Consider the following 22198-nt stretch of genomic DNA (forward strand, 5'->3'; position numbering starts at 1 on the left):
CAACGCTTAGGTACTTCTGCAGAGCCAGAACTACAGTTGATATCTTAAGATGTGATGAATTTGGAACTTTTTGTCATTATATATATATTTATATTTTACACATCTATAGAAATATACATGTGAAAAGTTTATATATTAAATGGGTTTTTAATATAGGTTTTCTCTATAAAAAGAAATATATATGTATAAAGGTCTTTATATATGTATGTGTACTACAGCAATGTAGGCAAAATAGACTGTTCGGAGGAACTAGGTAAAAATGTTAAGCTTCATGAAACATTTATATTATGTGAAACATTTATGTATGAAATTGTAACAATCTCAAATGTTTTGAGAAATATGTAGACTTTGGACCCCTTTTACAAATCCTCCAAGGCACATATGGGGGGCTCCAAGTCCCGAAATCCTTCGTAGCACCCTAGCCAGATGCAAGATTTGTCCTGTACCTCCAGCACCCGTACTGCGTACACCCACAGAGCTTGGAACATCTCCCTGGGTGCTGCATTAAATGTAAAAGGCAGTGAAGAAAATCTTTGCAGCTGTGCCCAGAGCTACTTGACAGTAACAGCCACGTTGTGTATGGCACTGCAGTCTTCATGATACCAGAAATAAAAATCTCTCAGTTCTAGCTTTCAGAAATTGAAATATCACTTGCATGTGGTTCAGTGGAAAAAAAAATAGGGAGGAAAAATTAAGTTGATTATAAAAAATATTTTTTGGAAGTTTTAGGTGAAACGAGAGGGAGAGGGTTGTTTGTTGTAGAAGAGCAGTAATTGCAGAACAGCCTGTGCAGCTCTGAGCATAATTTGCAGCTACATATCACGCAAGGGAAGAGGTGCTTGGCTTCCCCTTCTCCTTCTGATCGGCTTGTATGGCTCTGAAGTAGGCAAAATAGGATGTGAAGCCAAGCAGTGCAGGGATGGGCGATGATGCTGCTATTACTGACATCAAGGATGTGCTGTGCCTCATCCAGATCCATGCAGTTTGGTAGTTTTGTAGTCAGTGCCTTGGTATTCAGGCAAACCATGGGCTGGCATTGCTCGGCAGTTGAGCTCTGCGGAGCACTTGAAGCAGCGAGCTGTTACTCAACTTCAGATGACTGACTCAATTAAGAGTTTCATTTAGAAAATGAACATGGTACATGACAGTTACATTTGAAGGAAATACTACCCCAGTGAGCCATAATGGAAAATGAAGTCAGTGAGATCTGGAGCCAGGATATCTAATTTTAATCTGAACTTTTTGTGAAGTAGCTTTGATAGCATCTACAGTTGACATCAAGTTCTCTAACTGGGCAGAAATCACTGATGGTGAGGGATGCTTTGCTTTAATAGGAGGCATCCAGCAGGTCGTTACAAATTTCCTCTACTTATGGAAACTTACCGTGTAAAAGTATTGCTGTTTTTCAAGACTTCATTTGACAGCAAAGCATGTGAGGCTATTCCAATTTTAAGCTTCTTTATCCCTTGCCTTCTTCTACCTAGTTCTCAATCTACCTTACCTCTTGTTTGCCATTTGTGTTCAGGCAAGAATATTTTGAAGAGAGATGAAGTAATTAACACTGGTTGAGGTGTTAGCGTGCTGACAATATCAACATTTCTGTTTTTCCAGTGGAACCTTCTGACAAGGAATGATATTTTTAAATGTAGTGTTCAGACATCTGATTCACTGGTCTTTCTGTGCACTAATCCATGGACTAGGTTGTGCCTGGAAGGGGGAGGGAGGCTGGGTGAGAGTCTGAAAAGAGCCCTCTTAAGCTGATTATACAGCTGCAGCGATGGACTGAGTCTGCCTCAGTGAGCCCACAGGGAACTGGTCTTGCATGTGAAATCAGGATGTGCTGTGTGACTACAGTTTCTGCAGGCACAGAGTATTCCTAGCAACAGGTAGGAATACAGCAGATAGCTGGAAGTAGTTCTGGAACAGTTCTGTTTCAAGTGCCTGTGTTAGAGGCAGCCCAGCCCTACAGGCCACGTCCGTGCTGCTGTGACCTGTGTCACACCGTGCTGGGCCCAGTTGGGAGAGGCAGGTCTGCAGTGCTCCCACTGCTTTGCCCATCTTGATTATAGGTTTGGCAGAAAGTTCACATCACTACAAGGCTTGGTCACACTCGAAGACACGAGCATGGCCTGTTTGAACAAGTCGGTGGTGAATTAAATGCAAAATTGCTAAAAAGCCCTGAGTTAGTGGACAGTATGTAACAAATGGTCCTGTAAGTATGTGTTTTAATAAGTGTACCTATCCATCATTAGTGGACAGTGCAGCTAATGATAGTGAGCCTATTTCTGTTTAAAGTCTGCAAACCTTTACTGAAGCCTGCTTGGGAAGGTGCTTTGCATTAACACTGTGCCATGTTAAATGCCAGATATCACTGCAGCTTGCTCTGTGCACGTGCTGGTGTTGATGCTTCCTTCAGTTGTGAAGATAAAGAATTAGAAACTTTGTTTCATTCACCTTTCAAAATTCTTTCAAAATTCCATTTCAAAATTCCATTAAGCTCACTAATTTGGAGTTATCTCTGTCAGTTCAGTAGTTTAAGACAGCATCACAGCAATATGCAAAATAGCATAAAATGCATGAGGCAAGATGTCAGTGAGCTTGTTGCACATTACTTTGTGGATGTTAGCCTTCCTTGGTTCATTGTATTTAATTAATAACTCCTTGGAGGGTGCTTCTTGCTTGCTGCTCCCCTCCAACCCTCCCCCCCCCCCTTTTTTTTTTTTTTGGTAAAAGCTAAGACCACTGTACTTACACTGCAGGAAGCATAGTTCAGCTGTAAAGCTTAGCTTTAACCCAGAAATAACTAGATAAGGAAGTATTTGGTAAGTGCACTTCATAAAGAGCCTGCATTTAAAAATTGATTAGATAGTTAATTGAGCTTAGCAACACACTTGTTGACTGTTTTGCTGCTGGATACACATACCCTGTCTCCGCAGCTGACTAGACCCCGCTGGATGATGTTCCATCTGCCTGATAAGCAAATGAGAGAGCAAGTTGGAGCAACAATGTGTTTGTTTTTAGTTGTGGTACCAGAACCTTCGCATAACCGATGCCGATTATCTTGGATATAATGATTCATAGCTCTTACGTAGTTTAAAAAAAAAAAAAAAAGTGCCACCACCACGGCTCAAAGTTCCTGTGCTGCAGTTAAATACCTGGCACCTGCTTTCTAAATGGCACTAGTCCGTCCCTCCTTCCTCTCCCAAATCTGTACTGTGTGTCACGAGTGTAACATTCAGAACCACAGCAAAGGGCCTTGCACCTACCTTTTAGACTGCTCTTTTTTTTTTTTAATGAGATTTCATTTAGAAAAAGATTGTTACACACACCATACAGAGTGAAAGAATTTGAAGCAATGGAAGGAAAAATGTCTGGTCTTAAGTCATTATTGGCTTCTGTAGATTCTCTGCAAATGAGAGACAAAACCAGAAAGAGATTTTCTAGTCATAGGGGGGTGTCCTGTAGGCAGTACTGCCATTCTTGACATGATACTGCACTGGAACCATGCTCCAGGAATTTATGTTCTCAGGTACTAATGGAGCTAGCTTTAAAGGGAAGATGGTTTTACAGCCCACAAAGTGGAGAAGGGATGGTGGCATCAATTTTTGCGTTTACCAAGAGTTTCCTGATATTTCTGTAAAGCGTTTATTCTTTCCAACTTTTGTTAACCCTGTTATGCCAAAACACAGCTCCCCTCCCTGCCCCAGCACCTTTTCTGGTCAGAAAGATGAGTCCTTTATTTTGTGGGGAGCCAGCCTCTGCTCAGACCTGTGGCTGTTGTTGTGCTGGGTTGGCAGTCTGGCCTGGGTGATAGGCCAAAAAGTGTTTTCCTTTTCTCAAATGAAAGGGCAGCTGTGCACATAGAAAGTCAGCTGGAAGATGTTCCCTTTTAAAACATGAAATGCTGCTGATCAGTTGGTTGGTGGTACCGTCCCTGTATTTGCAAGGAAGAGGTTTTCATCCCCATAAGGACTTGAAATTCAGCAGGGGCTGGGATTGTTGCCTCTTTCGGAGTGCCCCTCTCAGTTTCTGTGTGCTGCTTTACTCTTTGAAAATGCCATTCAAAATCTGAGCTATATATTGTATTCTGCACTTGTGTCATAGGCTACCAAGCTTTATCATAGAAAAAAAGCAGCAGTTACCAGGTAACAGTAGTAAGGCATTAACAGTATGCATTTCTTTTTCTTTTCAGGGAGCAGAAGTTCTACTGGCATTTGAAGCTTGTATTTCCTCACTGTCATGCTGAATACACTTTAAAAAGGTACAGAGTTTGGTAAACAGCTTTGTATAAAGTTTAAATTCTTCTTCTGGAATTAAACTGGAAAATATTTTGATTAGTTCTTAAATATTTCTATTATATAAGGTAAACTTGAATATTACTTTCTGCCTTAATTACAGGAGTATTTAAGTTAACGCTGTGTAGTATTTTAGTCCTTGAAAGCTAGTGGGCTTTTCAAATCAGGTGAAATATTTCATTGCTAGTCATTCCTTGATATAAACAGAACAGCTTGTATATTCATGGTGGTGACATGCTGTACTGCTAATCTATTCTGCTCTCGTGGAGCAGGGATTCAGCAGGATTTCACTTTCCCCTCCGCTTGCACGCTGGAGCTGACCTTCACATACAATGAAATGGTTGCATTGTTTCCTTTGTAGGAAAGCCCATAAGCACATTTTGCAAAATCCCCAAACTAAGCTTTTATTGACAAATCTTTCTTCTTTTTTCCTAGCCTGAAGGGGTATGAGAAGTACGCCCGCATCTACTTCTGGGCTGTACGAACAGCACGTTATACTGCAGGGTTTGAAACTAGAGATACTCATCTGTTTACTCCTTATAGATGCCAGTAAAGTCCCAGTGTTGAAACTGAGATAGAGCTGTCAATTACCTGTGCTGTATTGATACACATTTCTAATCCTCTTTTAAAGTGCTCAGTTGTACCACTGTAGCATGCAAATACACAGTGACTCAGATAATAGATTTTTGTGTACACGATGAAGCATGTCTGATGTATTTGATTTTTATCTTCTGTGAAAGGGTGCCAGAGGATAAAACGCTCACCGATATCCTTAAGCCCTACATTGATCCAGTGGAGTCAGATCCTGTAGTTTGTCAAAGGTGTGTACTGAACAACTTTCTGTCTAATTCACTAATAAAAGAAAGTCATCCTGAACAGATTGCTTAAAGTAGTTGCACTTTCAATATGTAAAGTCGAGGTCCCTGTCAGCAGGACATCTTTAATTCCTGTGGCAAAAAACAGCCCAAGTTTCACAAATAAGTAACCCTGGAATATAGCCACAACATTTAAATCAGTAGAAGATTAAGATATTGACTCATAGCATACAGATCAAATAAAGGCATTGTAATTTTAAAAAATATGACCGTAATTATCTGCAGTGGGGGTGACAGTGAACCTTTTCTTTGGAGGAATTAGAAAAACACTAGTAATTTTACCCCTAATTTTTAGAAGGTGCTCAACATATGGCAAATGCTTGTGTTTTTATGAAGAAATAAATGCTTTTGCTTGTTGATGTACAAAAGATATCCATCTCTTACAGATGATAAGAGTGTGAAGTACGTCATTGTCTCTTGATCTGTTGTTTATTCTTATTTTTCAGATTAAAAATCTATACAATGTCTCCTCAGTCAGATGTACGAATTTTAATGAAAATAGAAAACAGAAAGCAAAACTCTATCAGGTAAGGTGGTTCTTTAGACTGTGTGCCTCTTAAGGATAGAAAAATATATATATATATATACATTTCTTAGTCTTTAGTATCACAAGGACAAATCACATATCTCATGGATTAAGCTTCGGTGAGTAATTACCAGCCATTTTAAGTGATTCTGCAAAAAACATTATTTCTTTGTCCTTTAGTATGTCAATATTGAAATTTCTGCACAATTACCGTGATTGGTAAATTCAGCTAAGTCATACTTGGATGATTTAAGAAGCTGTGTCACTCGCAGCTGCATTGGTGGACTGGTATGTGTGCCTGTGCCTGAACTGCTTCAGCAGCAGTCCGTGAGAGTGTTTCAGTGTTTGCACTGAAGTTAGGTTTGTGTTAAATGCTAAATTAATGCATTGACCAGCTGAAGCGTAGTGTCCATTCTCTTCTATAAGCTCATCTGTAGATATGTGAACCTCTCATGGGAGTCAGCTGGAGAGCTGTTTTTTTTAAACCACCATTGCAGCAAAAATGACTTCCCAGCATCCAGTTGCTGAATTGGAAGTGACATATTTTTCTCAACATTACTAGCTCATTACTCTTCATGTTAAGATATTGCTGGGTGGGGGCTTTTAAATTTCCAGAGTTTTGACTTGTGAAAAATTGTTTTCTTTGTTTCCAGAACAGACAATTATAATCTTGGACTTCAAAATTAAACTTTAAATAAATAGTTTTTGATGGTATAAATGCCATTTTAAAGACTCCACCCTGTTGTCATTGTTACTGAAAAGGATATGTACCAGCTTTAATATCATAGCTTATTGTGGTTGACCAGTGATTCCTAGTTAGGGTTCTTAAAGTACATTCTTTTCTTCAAATGTAACAAATGGAAATATACTTCTCTGAAGCGTGGTATGTTATTTCTAAGGGGAAGAAAAAAGGTATAGTAAAAGAACACCAGTTGTAACTGAACTTCATGTTTGTGCTATGTTTCTCTTTCCCAGTAAGTGTTATTCAGCAGTGAGTAACATACTTCAACATTCAAGCCACAAATATAAACTTCTCATGGTTTTGATTTTTTTCGCCTCTTTGCAATCACTGCTTGAAATAAGGTTGTAAAATTTGCCATCAGAGTTCTCAGCTATAAACCTGTTGGGTTTGAGTGAAATGTGTGGACTGACTTCCATTTAATTCAAGCATGGCCTAATTCTCTGCATTTAGGGGGGGAATTAAAAATGCTGGTATTGTGAGCTGATCTGAAGAGTTCTGTGTGGAAGGACCACAGGCAGGTGAAGCTTTCTCAGGTTTCTCTCTCAGCTGCATTTCCCAGTGCTCCATGAATTCAGTGCAGGCACTTCAGTCATGCAGGTTGTGTATGGTGCTGTACCCAAGTAAAAAAGCCATTCTAGAACTTAGTGCTAGGAAACAGCATCAGAACAATTTCCCATTTTACAACACTTTATAGCAGACTTGGGCTCAGCTGTCAGTAGTGGTATTCGGGACAGGTTTCCAGAGCACGAACAGCTTCTGTCCCCTTTGCAGATTAACATAGGAAAAACTGAGAATGCATTCAGTTTGTTAGTGCTGTACATCATTCTGCAGTGCATGGTTGGAAAGGCAGTATTCAGGTGATGGTGCTGAATATTCATTAGTATTTTTAAAATATAGTAATTTATACGCAGATTTTTTTCAGTTATTTTAGTTTTAAGCTTTTGGCATCTTTTTCAGTTACAGAAGTGTTAATGACTGCTTAAACTGCTCCTTAAACTTTCAGATAGGTGCTTGGAAGAAAAATTTGCTTTTGTAATAGCAGATTAAATTCATCTTTTAGTCATTTGATGTAGGATAGTAGTGTAGAAAGCTAGAGAAGGAAACCAATTTAATATCAAGTGGACAATTTCTCTTGCTCCTTGGTTCCTTTTGTTACTTAACCATTTTCATCTTCTGAAAATGGTATAATGCTTCCTTAGCTCATGTGTTTGTTGAGAGAAAACTCTTTTTCATGAAGCTTTTTAGAAGAATCGCAGAAGTTGTGCTATCTGCAAAATAAATATAACTAGCCTGAAATTGGAGTTTCACCCTGTACTTCCAGAATCATCTTTGTTTTCCAATATCAAAGTTATAGTAATTAGTATTTAATCGGTGAATCGTACATTTTAAGAAGAACTGCAGGAAGTTAACAAGAAGTCTTTTGGATAAGAAATACATCTCCTTGTCAGTAGAGCAGGCCCAGCTGTGGCAGCATGGGCAGGTCATGGAAGCAGCACACTGAAAGAAAATCCTGCTTCTGACAGGAAAGGACAAAGTTGGTTTGACATGATGGGACTGCCAGCTCAGCAGAAAAGCATCTTCTGTCAACATGAGCTGGGGCTCTGCCAGCAGGCTCTTGGTGTAGTTGTGCTAGCAGAGTTGTTGTGACAAAGGCTCTTGGAGGGAATTTAAGCTTTTACTGCAGTTGCATTATAGTTAAGGGAGAATTTATTTTGATTTTGTCTCCTTTGGGCTCCCCACCATTAAATTAATTAGGATGTGCGTTGTCTCGTAGTAAAAAATCAGTACCTGGGGTTGCGGTGGGAATGCTTGATACTTGCTATTGATACAGACCAGCTTGTGTCTTAGTGGGGAGCTGCTAGTTTGTAAAGTCAGTGGTGCCACTGTGAGCTCACTCATCCTGTGCCACCTCCTCTGCCTGGTTTTAGGCTGTGTGCTCCTGTAGGGCAGAACCCTCTTCGTTCCTCTTTGTCACTCCGGGGACAGCAGCCTGGAGGAATGCGGTTGGTGTAGTCTACGAATCATGCAAGTCTACATAAATACTCTGTTATCCAGCACTTCCTCTGGTCCACCAGAGAAATTACTTCTCCATAAGTAGTGGGTTAGTAGGAAGGCTGTAAAAATGTATTTGTTTGAGTGGATGTTGGTTTTAGGCTTAGCAGAACCATTTGAGAAAAATACTTTTCATAGCTGGGATTATGTATTATTGAGTCAGTGCAGTGGTGTTTCAGAGAACGTCTAAGTAGGATTATTACGGGTTATAAAATGTTAGTCTGCTAGTTTTAAGTATGTTACAGAAGGATTTTAGTATTTCCTGCAAATGTTTATGAAACAGGAGTTTGTGGTTTAGTTTTGTCTGTTTTCTGTATTTCACAGCAAACAGTCCTTTCAGTTTTGGAAGTCCTTTGCAGAATGCTTTAAATTGGGGATGGAGGGAAAGGGCGGGGGGAGGAGGAGGCTTTTTTTCTTTATCCAGAAGTATAAATTATCCACACAGAACAGATTTCTGCTTCGTCACAGGAATTGTGCAGCAGTTGTGCATTGTTGTGTGGTTCTCACAGAGAGCTGCCACGCAGCATGGTGCTGGCTTTCTCCCCACTAGGTGCTTTCTGTAATCCCTGGCAGTTCTTAGTGAACTCTCCTATCTGTGATAAGCTCTTGTGGGTTGCTGTTGTTGTTGTTCTTCATCCTGATCTCTAGCTCTTCTTTACTCTACAAGCAGCTTGTAAGAATTGCTTTCAGTTTGAGCTGGTAGCACCCCGTAGTTGTTCAGAGTAACCTAAAGCATGATCTCCCCTCGTGTCCTCTTGTCCGCATCTGTCACCTAGTGCTCCATGGCACTACACCCGTTACACCACTCGATAGTCTTGTCATGTAATTGCACTTACTTTATAAGGACTCTTGTGAAGGAGGGTTTAAAAACATGGGTGTTACACAACTCTTCTTTCTTTAAAACTTTGGTTTGGAAAAAATCTGCATTTGAATGGGTTGTTATAATAGTTTTCCGTTCTGTGGTGCTCTCCTCTATCACCTGTTACGCAATATTTAGTTGGTGTCCATTCTGTCCTTGGCTGAAAATATTCCAAGAAAGGTTTAGCTGCTGCCTCTTGGATGATTTTTACAGTCTACATTCTTTTATAAAATAGTCTTTTCTTTCTTCAGGATAAATTAATGTCCTGACTGTCTTCAGTCCTTTATTTGGGATGCCTTCAAAGTGACTTCATATGGTAAGAGCATTGCTTTTTCCACTAAGGAAAGAAAAAATGCAACTGCCAAATTATACAGTCTGGTTTGGGAAATACACCTTCTTTTTCTTCTGTTCCTGACAATTGCCTTATTAGGCTTTGTGTAAGCAAAAAAAAAGCAAAAACAAACAAAAGTCCGAAATCCAGCAGATCCTTGATATTTGTTACAGCTTGCTTAGTGGCCAGAGTTTTGGGGGGTTTTGTGACTGTAGATTTTAATGGCATCATTACTTACGCTTGCTTATCATAGAAGATGATCTTATTTCTACACGAGAATGAACTGCAAAAGCCTAGGATTACAGTAGATGTTTTTCTCTCTGAGACTATCAAATAAAGTTCTCTTTTACTGGGTTCATAACATCTTACGTGAAGCTAGTTGAGATAGTTGTCTGTCTTTAGACACACTTGTTTAGTTTAATGGAATTAAAAATAATGCCTTCTTAAACAACATTGTTAGGTCCTTTATAGGTCATTTTTCTTCTTTGACCATTAGTGTATTCAGAATGACATGTAAACATTGTTTCGGCATAAGTCATTGTAGAACACTTTGGAGGCACTGCCAGAACATTTAGATGTGTGGAAAATTGAGGCTGCTTGGCCTTAGAAGCCTTGCAAAAGCCCACTACTTTTGGGGGATGATGTCTTCCAAGGAAGTCTAGCTTTCCTGTTGTAAACCAGCCACACCACACAGGCGTGTTGGTGTATGGGATCAGTTGTAGTGTTGGTGTTTGTATCGGTGGTACTGGTATAGCTCATGCCTCAATTACTCAGAAAGCCAAAAATACCCAAAGCATTCTTGTACTGGTTCCAGCATCAGGGGGCTTCTCGCTTTGTGTGGTGACATTGGCCGGTGCACATGAGAATACTGGCATGGTTGCCGCTTAATTCTTGTGGACCACTGGGAAGAAAATTTGCTAAACAAGTATCAGAGGCTCTCCTCTACTAAATGTCATTGCTTTATGGTGGTGAATGCTTATTTTGCTTCAACTGATCCAGTGCAGTTGCTTCCCAGAAGCCTGGATGATGTTAGTAATGTTGGAGCACTTCCCTGTCTCAAGATCAGCTGGCAGAAATGAGAGTTATTTCCTTGGATGACTGAGTTCTGTGCTCAAAGAGAATTTTCTTTTGTAGTCCATTGTTTTTCAGCATCTGCGGGTTAGATCACATTAGTAGGTCGCAGTAGTCACAGTAATAGATTTAGGAAGATGAAGTCAGTCCTTTTTGCTTCAGTGCATGTGTGCCAACAGACTTTTAGAAAATTGCCTTGGAATTCCAAGAGTAATATAAATGCAATGGAATCAAATCTTTTTAAATGTAAAACTTACATAGAACTGATTATTTTTATTGTTGTTTGTTTGTTTATTTTTTATTTTTTTTTAAGTCCGTTATACCTGATATTTTGTCAGTGATTACAGGAGTATCAAATACTGCTATCTTTAAACACATCAGAGCCTCAAATGTCAAGTGTCAGTGTCTTCCTTGGATTGTGTTAATTTTTCATACCATCTTTCCAGGGCAATTCCTTCTGCATTATCATTTGTGAATAACTTCATGTGAAACCAGTAGAGCTTACAGTTATTGCTTTCTGCTTTTTCATAGGTGATTTGGTTGCTTAAAAAAATCAGTGCTACCAGTGCGGTGCTCAGATCAGTTTTTATCATCATGTTAAGAACTCATTTCAAAACTACTACTTCATTCATCTAGCAGAACAAAAGGCTGGAATGGGCCCTTCTTAGGCATTATTTCTTCCTCTGCATTTTCTGCAAGTGTTGAAAAGTGTGGGGTGGTTTATTTAATATTCCCTAGCCTTACTTAGGAAGCAATTTCTCTTCATGTTTATGTAGCGCTTGGTATACATGAGACAGGAATTACGGATACAAATCCCTGGCTGAACTGCTGGCCTTGGCATGAGTTGGAACAGACCCCAGGCTGGCTTTAGCCTATGCCAGCAGAAGATTGACAGTAGAATTCATTACTCTTCTCGAGCTCACAGCAGCTGGCACAAAAGCAGCTCTGCCTGCTTTACAAAGGCAGGGAGTTAGCTTACAATAGTTATTCTTCACTGCACAACTCTAGTCAGGCTCTGGCTACTTTGTCCTGTTCAAGGGGAAATCAAATTTGTCCTGTAGTCTGTTTCTTAAACACAGTGCTCCTGTGTATTACTTGCTGCTGTCTTTTCCCAGAGTGTTGGGTTTTGTTTTTTATTAAAACTTTTGATTTTCTTCCTAAATACTTTGCTGTGTTTTCTTATAGGTCACTTTCGTCTTCCCAGGTTTGTTACTGCAGCCATTTCAGTGTCATCTTTCACTTGCTCCCTCTTTCTCTGAACAGCGGTCTCTTTGCTGACAGAAATGATGGAGAGTAACAGATTCCAGGATGTGCAACTTTTACTGTAAAAAGTAGTCAGTTTTCCGTCCTTTCTACTTATGTTCTTAATCGAAATCATCTTACACAACATAAAAGGAAAGCAGAAAACTAGTCATTGCTGACTATAAAAAGTACGTATGATGTGAATCTGTAGCATGCATAGCTAAACGTTTATGACGGTTGACTATAATTACTTGACCTTTGAGAAGATTTTTGGGATGATTCCAAAGAAAACAGAATTTGTCCATCTTACTATCTTGAGCAATCATTCATTTTTTCTTTTCCTGAAAAGAATTCCTTTATGAACCAGTATGGGCCTGTTTTTTAAAGTAACAATCCAGCGTTTTGTAACCCATGCTGAATTCTTTTGGATGAACTGTTTTATAATTAATGGTATTGCATTAGGATTTCTGGAGTGTCCCAGCTAGAGAGTCTCAGGCTGAGACATCTATTGCACAAAGATTTATTTGAAATTGCTCTCTCCGCTCAAAAATTCTGCAGTCTGTTGTGGCAAGTTAGGTCCAGACCACTTACAGATGAAAAATGTGTGAGTAAGTAAAGAAGTGGAGGATAAGATAACAATAAAAGTGTTGGTGTTGGCTTCACCCGAGTGGTTTGCCCTGTCTAGTCATCTGGTGGTGATCTGCAGGCACCACAGGCAGGCTTAAAGACCTTCAGAGCCTTCATGCTTTCAAAGCAAGTAGGCAGACCCCAAATTGTGAAAGATGAGGAAAAGTGCACACCATAGCTTCTTTTCTGCATCATAACTAGGCTTATTAGCATGGGAGCGATGTGCCCAGCATATGTGCAAGCCGATTTTCTCACCTCTCTCTGAGCAAGTGTTCATCTAGGAATGGGTTTCCAGAACCACCTCTTCTGGGGGGAGAGAGGAACCTGTGCATATGGCCGTAACATGTAACATACATATGGTGTGGAAAAAGCCTTCAATGAAGTTCGAGCGCTGTTCACCATGCACACCTAGGGCATACCTAAAGGCAAGGAGACAGGCCACAAAGCCCAAGGGACAACTGCAGACTGAAACCTCCTGTTGAATAAAACACTGCCCCTCAGCTAGGGGACGGACTTGCTGAAGGTGGGTTGTAGACTGGAGAAAACGTTCAAACCATTTGTCCTGATGCAGCCTAGCTTAAGTATCGTGCTGTGAGACGTACTGAGGGTTTAATTCAGCTGTAGCTACCTGGGTTGCTCTTCAGTGTCTTCCAGAAGGGGAGAGAGGCAATGCCCCGCAGTACGTTCAGCTCTGCCTTGGAAGGAAGAGGCACAGTGAGGCTCTGACTTGAAGCCAGACGAGTTTCTCAGGTTTGGGGACCAGGCAGCACGGGGAGGCTGGAGTAAAACGCTTCTAGAAGCAAAGATGCAAACTTGTTTGTGTTTGAGAGCAGTCAAAGTGACAGACTGAATTTGGAAGCCACAGCACTGTGAAAAATGGCAACTCAGCCATTGGTGTTTTCACAGAGGCGGAGGAAAGGGGAACCTCTTTGTGCTCCAGTGGGAAAGGCGAGATCCTGTTATTTCCTTGTGATGCTGCCAAAGGGGAATCCCTCTGTTTTTTCGCTTTCCTGACGGAAATGAGCGAGGACTGATTGTTTCGACCCAGCCAAAGAGGGAATTGACCTTCCTGCTTGTTTGCCAAGAAAATAATTTGTTTTCTTTATTTCATAGCTTTTCCTTTTCATTGTAAAGCATTAGTAACCCCTTAATGGAAGGTTTGTTGTGCTGTGGTTTCCATGCAAATAAGTGTAAGTTTGTGGATACGTTTCCAAAACTTAGTGCAGAGGGTTAGAGGTGTTCAGGCTGTCTTCATGGGAGCTAAATCGGAAAACGTAGAATTTGCTATCGAGGGATCCCAAATTACAGAAGTATCAATTGTGGTTTCTGAAGTAGCAGTTCATTAGACTAGCTCAAATGTAGTAAGAAACTTATTGCCAACATACGAAGGGTAATTTCTCATCAGCTTTATATTTCTGTTAATTTTGTCAGTGCACTGCTGACTTGCATTAAGTTGTCTAAGAGATTTGACCTCTTAGTTTTCTGAAATTGCTATATCAGAATTTTTCATGTCCTTTGTTACTCCTTTGTAACACCTGCCCCACACCTCTAAGACTCCTTGCAGTAATGTTTCATGGGGCAGTGTAACAGAAGGACTGTAAAGCAGACCTCTGACATTTACTTTTCCTCCATGAACATGCCAGAATTTTGTTTATGGCACGAGTTACAGAACTCAACTTCCCTGGATTTTTGGGGAACCACCCACAGCTTTTGCTTGTACTCGAGATGCCACTAATATCTTTGCAGGTTTTGAAACTTAAGGAATTCGTCTTCAGTATTAAACCCACTCTCTTTCTAATAACTTTTCCCTTGTGCAATTTCATTTTCCCTTTAGCCTTCTGGCTAACATTAACTCATTAGGCTGGTTTGCTTGTTTATCTTGGGCATGTAGCAGCAGCATACGATCGCACAGTACCCTTTTACAATGTATCTGCACTGCACAACTTAGATTTGTAAACCTTAAGCTCTTATTAGTCTGTGAAGCTCCATGGCAAATTTTTGTACATATGAAGGACTGCTTGCGGTGATGCACTTGAACCATAGTATCTTTACTTGTTGCTGGATTTTATTATTTCTTTTCATTACGTCTTAGGAGATGGGGAAAATATTTGCTTTCTTGAAATTCAGTATCACTATTTCTGTATTCTTTGAACCAAATTCTTCTGAATCCAAGAAAATGACATTAGTCAGCTTCATATTTTCCTCCTGTTTGTTTTGTTGTATTTTCTCCAATAACTAAAAGATTCATTATGGTTTGTACTTGAGTTAATCTTTAGATTGTTGTTTTGCATCCTGAGTCCTTTTACCACATCTCGCCTAATGCTCTGTCCACTCAGTTGTTGCAACAGATGCCTTATCTGCGTTGTTTGCCATCAATTGATATTTTTTTTCCATGGTTGTCATTAAAGAACTTTCGCTGTGTTTTTGTTTTGTTTTGTTTTTCCTTCATGCAATTGCCTCATTCTCAAGAGGTTTAGACAAGGACAGCCTTTGTGCTTCTGCAGTAACATACTTGTACTCTTACGTTGCTTATCTTTTCTTTCCACAAACTACTTTGTATATTGGCTAGGGTGAAAATGAACAAACCAATGAATCTTTCTGGACAGCTACTATTGTGCCTTTTAATTTAGGTGACAGTGTCCCTGTTATTGCTTGTCTTAGAAGGGTCTTTGTGTGAAGATGGTCTGGGGTAGAGATACGGCAAGGAAAAGGAGCAGTGTCGTGGTCTCCTCATTACTCTGAAGTGGCTTTATGCATTTGAAGTGTGTAGGTATAGTGAGGAGGTGGTGATGCAGTCTGAGATGCCTTCCTGGTGTGCTGGCAATGTGTCTTCCTCTGCTTTGTTAATTGTATCCTAATGGGACTGGTGGGCCAAATGCTGAAAATAGGTTGCTTGTCCTAATTTTCCTTTTTTTTTTTTTTTTTCAGAAAAAACAAAAAGGAAAAATGACTGTATAGTGATAGAACTGTTGCTGAAAATGTGAAAATGACTATGATTCAAAAAGAGATTGGTCAGGCATCTGTTCTGCATTGGTGTAGGTTAAGCTGTGCAGATTTTGACAGTAGGGAGTGTTTTGACAGGTCAGTGAGTGTTTGTCAAGGCAGGCTGTGGACATCCTGCACTGGGAGAGAAACCATAAAGCAAAAGTGGAAGGAGGAGCCTCAGAAGTTTTAAAATATTTGTGTAAACTGTATTACAATTTTTGTATTAGAATATTAACTTAAACTTGGTTGGTCCCTCCTGTCTCTTTCCTTAAGAGTGGTCAAGCAAAGTAGAGACTTCCGTGTTCTTCAGCTGCTGTTATTAATTACGTTACAAAGGAAGAGTTACGGCAAGTAATTTCCTTTATTGTTTTCTTTTTTTTTTTTTTCAAGGACACTGCCTTTTTGTTTATTGTGTTTCTGTAGTTCTTTTTCACACATAAGGACTAACAAAATTCACCGTGTTCCAGATTTTTATGGTCAAAATTCTGGTGAGAAAGTTAAATTTTAAAAGTCTGCGTTGTTTTGGTACATTGTGTTTACTTTCTGCCATATAAGCCTCCTTTCATATCTATTCAAGACTGCATTTCACTACTTCCATGTTCACCAAATCATAACCACACGACGAGGTTATTCACCACTTAGGAATGAAAGTCCATCTGTTAGTTATTATCTTTGCTATGCTACAGCCCTTCACAAGGAGTGCTTGGGAGAGCCTTTAAATGCTGTACCCAGTCTTTGCTCTCTTCTGGGGAAACGCGGATAGCTGGAAAATGCTGCCTGCCTTACTTTGGGGTGTGGGGGAGAAATCCTTCTTTCCATAACTTAGTAGAAGTTTGAGTGTGGATTTTAAGATTAGGCCCGAAATAGATACCATGATTTATTGTATCTGAGTTATGCCAACTGAATACCTAGATGTTTCCACTGAGTTCTAGGAAGAAAAAATGTCTTTGTTTCAAATATGAGTAAAAGCTTTAATTTATATCTCTCACAGGAAAACTATGAACATCATTACACAAGCATGCATCTTACTAATATTTGCAATTTTAGATTGGGAAAACTTTTTTGCTCTTTTCTTCCAGTAGCTAGAAGACTAAATGAGAGAAGTAACATGGTTACAACTTATCTTTAATTCCAGGTTGCAGATTTTTCTTTATTATTAAAATCAAAGTTCCTGTTGATGACATTCAGGAAAACCTGATCAGCAGGGAATTTCCTGCTGTCTGAAGCTGTGGAGACGAGTTACACCACTGCGATGACAGCCGTAGGCTCCATCTGAGGGACGTTGCTGTGATGCAGTGACCTAATGGAGCATTCCTGCGGGGGGGAGACAGATTAGGAGGCCAAATTGTTGAATTCCTGGAAGGTAGCAGAATAACTATAGATAGTGAAACTGGCCTGTGCTGATACTCACAGATGATATCAGAAGTGCAGAGCCATGTGAATTTCAGCATTTGGGAAAGGTAACAAAGCAATTCGTAGGATAAATGTAAAAGATTATATGGGAACTGATGTGGGATTGCTGAATCTTGTTAAATTTTCTCAATTGTCTCAATTTTTGTAGGCTTCTAAACTGCCTGCTGGCAGGCAAATTCTGCTTAATTTTTGTCCTTTAAAAAGCAGTTATTGTTATTTCATCCCAGCTAAAACCAAAAGCTGTTGTCTGCCAAGATTGTCTCTTTGTGGTCCTTATAAATGGAATCTTCTTATTAAGAAGAAATCCAGGCCCATTTCTTGCTTCATGACATGGGCGTAAAGCCTTGCCTGGGGCAAGATAACAATCTGGAAAATGTATTAGGCGGCGGGTGTAGGATGAGGAGACTAAGGGAATGTATGGAAGGGGCAGTAAATAGAAGTAAATACCAGGGAGGAAGGAAGAGTCAGAGAGAAGAGTGCAATGAGAAGTCCTGCCGAGTTTAGGAACTGGAAAGCTGAATGAGGCAAGGAGGGAAAACAGCGTGCGTTCAGTACCAGAACAGGATAGCTTCCCTGCAGCGGGATGCTTAACCACAACTTAAAAAAGAAAAACTCCATGCATTACTTTGTGTCTTACCAAATGTGCACTTCAGGGTTGTGATGAACACCAAGGTTTGAACTTGAACTACATGCTGGAGGAAGGGCATGAAAAAAGGTGCTGTAGGTTCTTGCTGAGCAGGCTAGGCGATGTTGGTGATACAAGACTAGCAGGTAAAATGATGATAAAGGAGTATCTGCTCCCAGCTCTCATCACACCATCCCTGACCATGGTGAAACCACTTCCCTACAGCTCCTCATGGTGAGCAGGACTTGTAAGAAGCCATTCCATTTCTTTAGGATTCATGCTTTTTGGTTTTTCTTCAAACGGGTCTAGTAAAAACTGAAACTGGGGTGAATTTGGGTTTCTAGAAATGCTGTACAGGGCGGTTGTCTTTGGCCAGAGGCCTGTGCTGCTCTCCCCACTGGTATACAGCTGTGTTCTGCTGCTGGGGTACAAAAAGGAAGGTTTTTCTCATGACAAAGTCCTTTAGAGAGAACCTGAAGTCAGCATTGGTCTGCGAGCCATCCTGTATTTGAAATTGAATGACAAGTATTAGTTTTCTTTTCAGGTCTTTAAACATGCACAGTCGAGGAAGAGATTGACGGGTGGATTAGCAGAAAACATCAACTTGTGCTTGTATATTGAGTAGGGAGTGTGGTAGACTGAGGTCTTCTGGATAGAATAGACACTAACAGCACTGAAATTTGAAAAAGACAGGCATTAAGCTCATTTGCTATATTTTCCCTGAAGTTTACAGACCAGATTATGAACTAAACTTTGGGATTTTTTCTCTGTCATTGTCAAACAGTACCATTTACTAAACACTGAAAAAAAGATAAAGCTCTGACTGTGGTGATCTAACACTTCAGTAATTTACTATCATAAAATAGTTTTAAGTACAAATGTTTTATCTTATGCCAAGCTGGACGCTAGAGATGTTTTGTCTAAAACATGAGATAATGGAAAGTGTATTGTGGCATGTGAATTAGTTTAGCCTCTTGGTGGTAAACGTTTGCTTAACCAGAAAAGAATGTGTTGAGATCCTTGCCAAAGGAAAGGTATCGCCATGCTTTGCATTTAGAGTACTGTAAATAAAGCAGTAAATATGTTTCTGTTCATGTGTGTTAATCCCCGAGTTATGAATGCATTCATTCAATGAGAAATACAATATACTGTTATCCCTTCTAAAGGGTTTCAGAAAGAACAGGTCATAATTACTTTGGGTTAAGAGAAACTTGAAACCAAATATTTTCATGATGATTGATGTCAAATATGAGAGAGAAATAGTTTTTGCTTAAACTGAGTTTCCCTTAAATCCCAAGAACTCAAATCCTGCTTTGCCTTCAATATTCTTCTTGTCTGCCGACTTCTCTGATGTACTGTTCATATATACATGAAAATCATAAAGTGTACATTTCCTTCACCCCTCCAGGGTTGTTTTGTTGGTTTCTTTCTGGCGAAAGAAAGTCCAAGTGCATAATACGTAACTGCTCAGAGAAGGTGGAGCAGCTGTGCGAAATACTCCCCTCATTGCCCACAGTGTATTTTGGTTTTGAACTTCCTTTGGCTTTAGTTGATACAGTAGCTTAGTGGTGATTTTATAATCCCGATTACAGAAAGAATTGCATAACTCAGATTGCAGTGTAATACTATCAGAGCATTTGTTGGATGCCGTGGTTGTATCAAGTGAAAGCAGCAGAGTTTCTCTTGTAGAGGGCTTTGAAACACCTTTCTGTTCCCCAAAATCCCACGTGCAGGCTTCTGATGAGAGAGCTGGGAGAGGACATTACAGTTTTAGGATATCATTGCAGATTAGGAGAAGATTCTCGGTTTACTTTGTATTTGTATAACATATGGCTGTGTAACCGGCCTCAGCCTGGGGGGTGTAGGGGAGGGGGCCCTTCCATGGGAAGGGGCATCGAGCCACCTGCCTCCTGCAGCACACACAGGTGCACCCTTTGCTGTAGGGAGTTTCTTGGAGGTGGTGCTGTAAGCAGAGCTTTGCTCGGCCGTAAACAGGGATGTTGCACCACCTTCTAGAAATGATTGCTTATTGTTGTCTGTTCTGGGTATCCGAGCCCTACAAAAACGGAGCTCTAAGCGCTCCCAACGTGCAATACTTAAGTGACAACTCATATGAAAACATGATAAGGTGCACTACTAGGCATGTAAATTAAATCTGTAGTATTACAGGTCATAAGCATGAAAAATAACAAATGTATACATTTACTATGCACATACTGAGAGTGATTGGAAAAAACAAGCAGGACCTTGTCTTATTTTCAGCTTAGAATCTGATTTTGGTAAATATATCCATTTTGATATCCATATGTCCATTTCTGATTTTGTTAAAAATATTAATTAAAAGGTCTGAAAACATTTTGGCCTGTAATGAAACTTTAATTCCATTCTCCTCTTGTTCTTAAGCTTAGATGTTAGGAGGGTTTAAAAAGATGTAGTTGGATAATAAGGCCAGATACGTAATTTGAATCATAAGAGAGTTCTTCTAAACATGATATCATCTGAAAATCCTGTGAACTGCAAGAAGCTTTTTTTAGAAACTGTACATTATGTTCTCAGTAGTTTTAAAACCCAAAATAACTTTCCTGTTATTTTTAAGGTACAATGAATTGGATGCCAGTAGAAGCCTCCTAGAAAATTTGAAAAACAAAGTAATAATTGAGTACCCAACGTTATTTGTTGTCTTAAAAAAATTGAAGAATGACATGGTGGTTCTTGGCCAAGGTAAGCATATATTTATTTCCTGTTATTCTATACTTAGATATTTTAGTTGAATAAACAATAATTAAGGATACACCCATTGTTGATGCCAGGAATGCACAGTATGTCTTATATTTCTCTCAGACTCTTAAAGATTGATATCAAACTGTTATGAACGTTGTCTTAAATCTCCTGGTTGATGTTAACTTCAGTGTTACTGTATGTATTTCTCCTAACATTGTTTACTGGTACTTCATCTGTTTTTGTATAGTTTTAGCCACAAAGGTAAAACAATTCTTCAGATTTGTGCTAAATTTTGTACAAAGCAGTTGGACAGAGTTGCTTGTTTCTAAAAAGTCAAGCTGTCAGAGGGAGATTAGGTGTAAGTAAGCCTGCTACAGAAAAGGGAATCTTTGTCCATGATTTCCCAGCATAACTCCTAAAATTGGTCAAATAATTCTGAATTAGATGGTGATTATTAGAAATTTTAATGGCAAAGAAGCTTTTTGTGTGGGTTAAAAGCACTGTTGTCTTTTTGGAAAGTACCATCTTCCTCCCTAATACAAAGGCTTCACTTTCTGTATTTCTGCATTTCCATATAAAAGCTTTGCTTTCTGCAGCTGCTGATAGAGGGAGCCAGTTCCTTGTCCCTTAGTCCCCAGCTAGTAACTATAGTTGTCAAAGAAAGTACTTTTCAGTGATGGGCCCGCCTGTTATTTTTACAGGTTTCTGAGGAAAAGCTTTGAAATAGGTTTGCTGTGGCTATTTCATTGCAGCAACCTAATCATGGCTCTGTATGTATATAATTAAACTGAGTAAATCTGAGACTAAAAATGTCATACCAGTGATAGCAAATCTCCCTGGGTCTCTGATGTTCTGGCTGGATTTCACTAAGTGAACCACTGGAACAATCTGCTGTCAAGGAGCCATATGCAGACGTTTCTTGTGCTGTATATTGCAGGAGAGGGGACACCATGCCAGGAGATAAGATCGTAGTCTTGTCTGAGCAACTGCATCTCCTGATGTTCGCCCTGGGAGTACTTGCAGACATGCTGCAGGACAAAGACATGAGATACCTTTAGTTTGTCCATTGTTTCTTGATCAGGGTCCCTTGGCTTCAGTAGTCAGCCCTGCCCCAATGATTTGGATGTCAGGAGGGAATTAGGACCGATTGACTCAAACTCCATCTGAGTAGCGTGGTTGTCATTACCGCCTCCTGAGCTGGCAGGGAGGCTGTCCTTCTAAGGGGGTAGTTACAGATACGTTGACTGAACAACCGTATTTTGAGGTCATGCTGCTGCAGATACAGGCTGGCCCTGTAAGACCACAGGGCAGAGGGGTGAAGGGAAGGGAGCTGAGAGCAATTGGAAGTGCTGATAGCTGGTACAGGGCAGTGCAAGCATGTGTCCTCAAGACAGTGACCTTCCTCTACTGCAGGCATCATTCGGTTAGCTGTCATCCCTGGAGCTGGTATTCGGGGAACACAGGCAGCTATTGCAGCTTTGGGGAACCATTACATTTTCTTAATCTTTGGTAATTGTTTCTTTAGATTCCATAAAAATCAGGTTCATAGCTCTTTGTTGAGGTGTCTTGTTTGTGACAGGAAGATTTTATAGCTAATGGCAAAAATAGGATGTAACGAGAGCAAAGGGAAGAGAAATTGCTATACAGCATTTCTTCACACTTAAAGGGAGGTGGGAGGTAAGAGGGGTGAAGACAGTTTATAATCAGGTGATCTTTTTAAGATTCATATGCAGCCATCTTCAACAAATTGTCTGGAAGCAAACTGAAGACAGAGTAACTGAAATAAAACATGTATAGCTGCGTATATAATAGCTGCACAGTCTTCATACCGTGC

General features: G+C 39.9%; 1 protein-coding gene across 1 annotated transcript in view; it reads left to right on the forward strand.

The window, feature by feature from the left end:
• Positions 1–22198, forward strand: part of ZNHIT6 (zinc finger HIT-type containing 6) — a 33671-nt gene that overhangs the window by 8176 nt on the left and 3297 nt on the right. Inside the window, exons 6-10 of the mRNA XM_027462888.3 lie at positions 4193–4261; positions 5036–5116; positions 5617–5697; positions 15879–15956; positions 20240–20364. Of these exons, the coding sequence (XP_027318689.1) occupies positions 4193–4261; positions 5036–5116; positions 5617–5697; positions 15879–15956; positions 20240–20364 (434 nt within the window). The remainder of the gene's footprint in view (positions 1–4192; positions 4262–5035; positions 5117–5616; positions 5698–15878; positions 15957–20239; positions 20365–22198) is intronic.

The sequence above is a fragment of the Anas platyrhynchos genome, chromosome 8, assembly GCF_047663525.1.
Source record: "Anas platyrhynchos isolate ZD024472 breed Pekin duck chromosome 8, IASCAAS_PekinDuck_T2T, whole genome shotgun sequence".
In the NCBI taxonomy this organism is placed as follows: domain Eukaryota; kingdom Metazoa; phylum Chordata; class Aves; order Anseriformes; family Anatidae; genus Anas; species Anas platyrhynchos.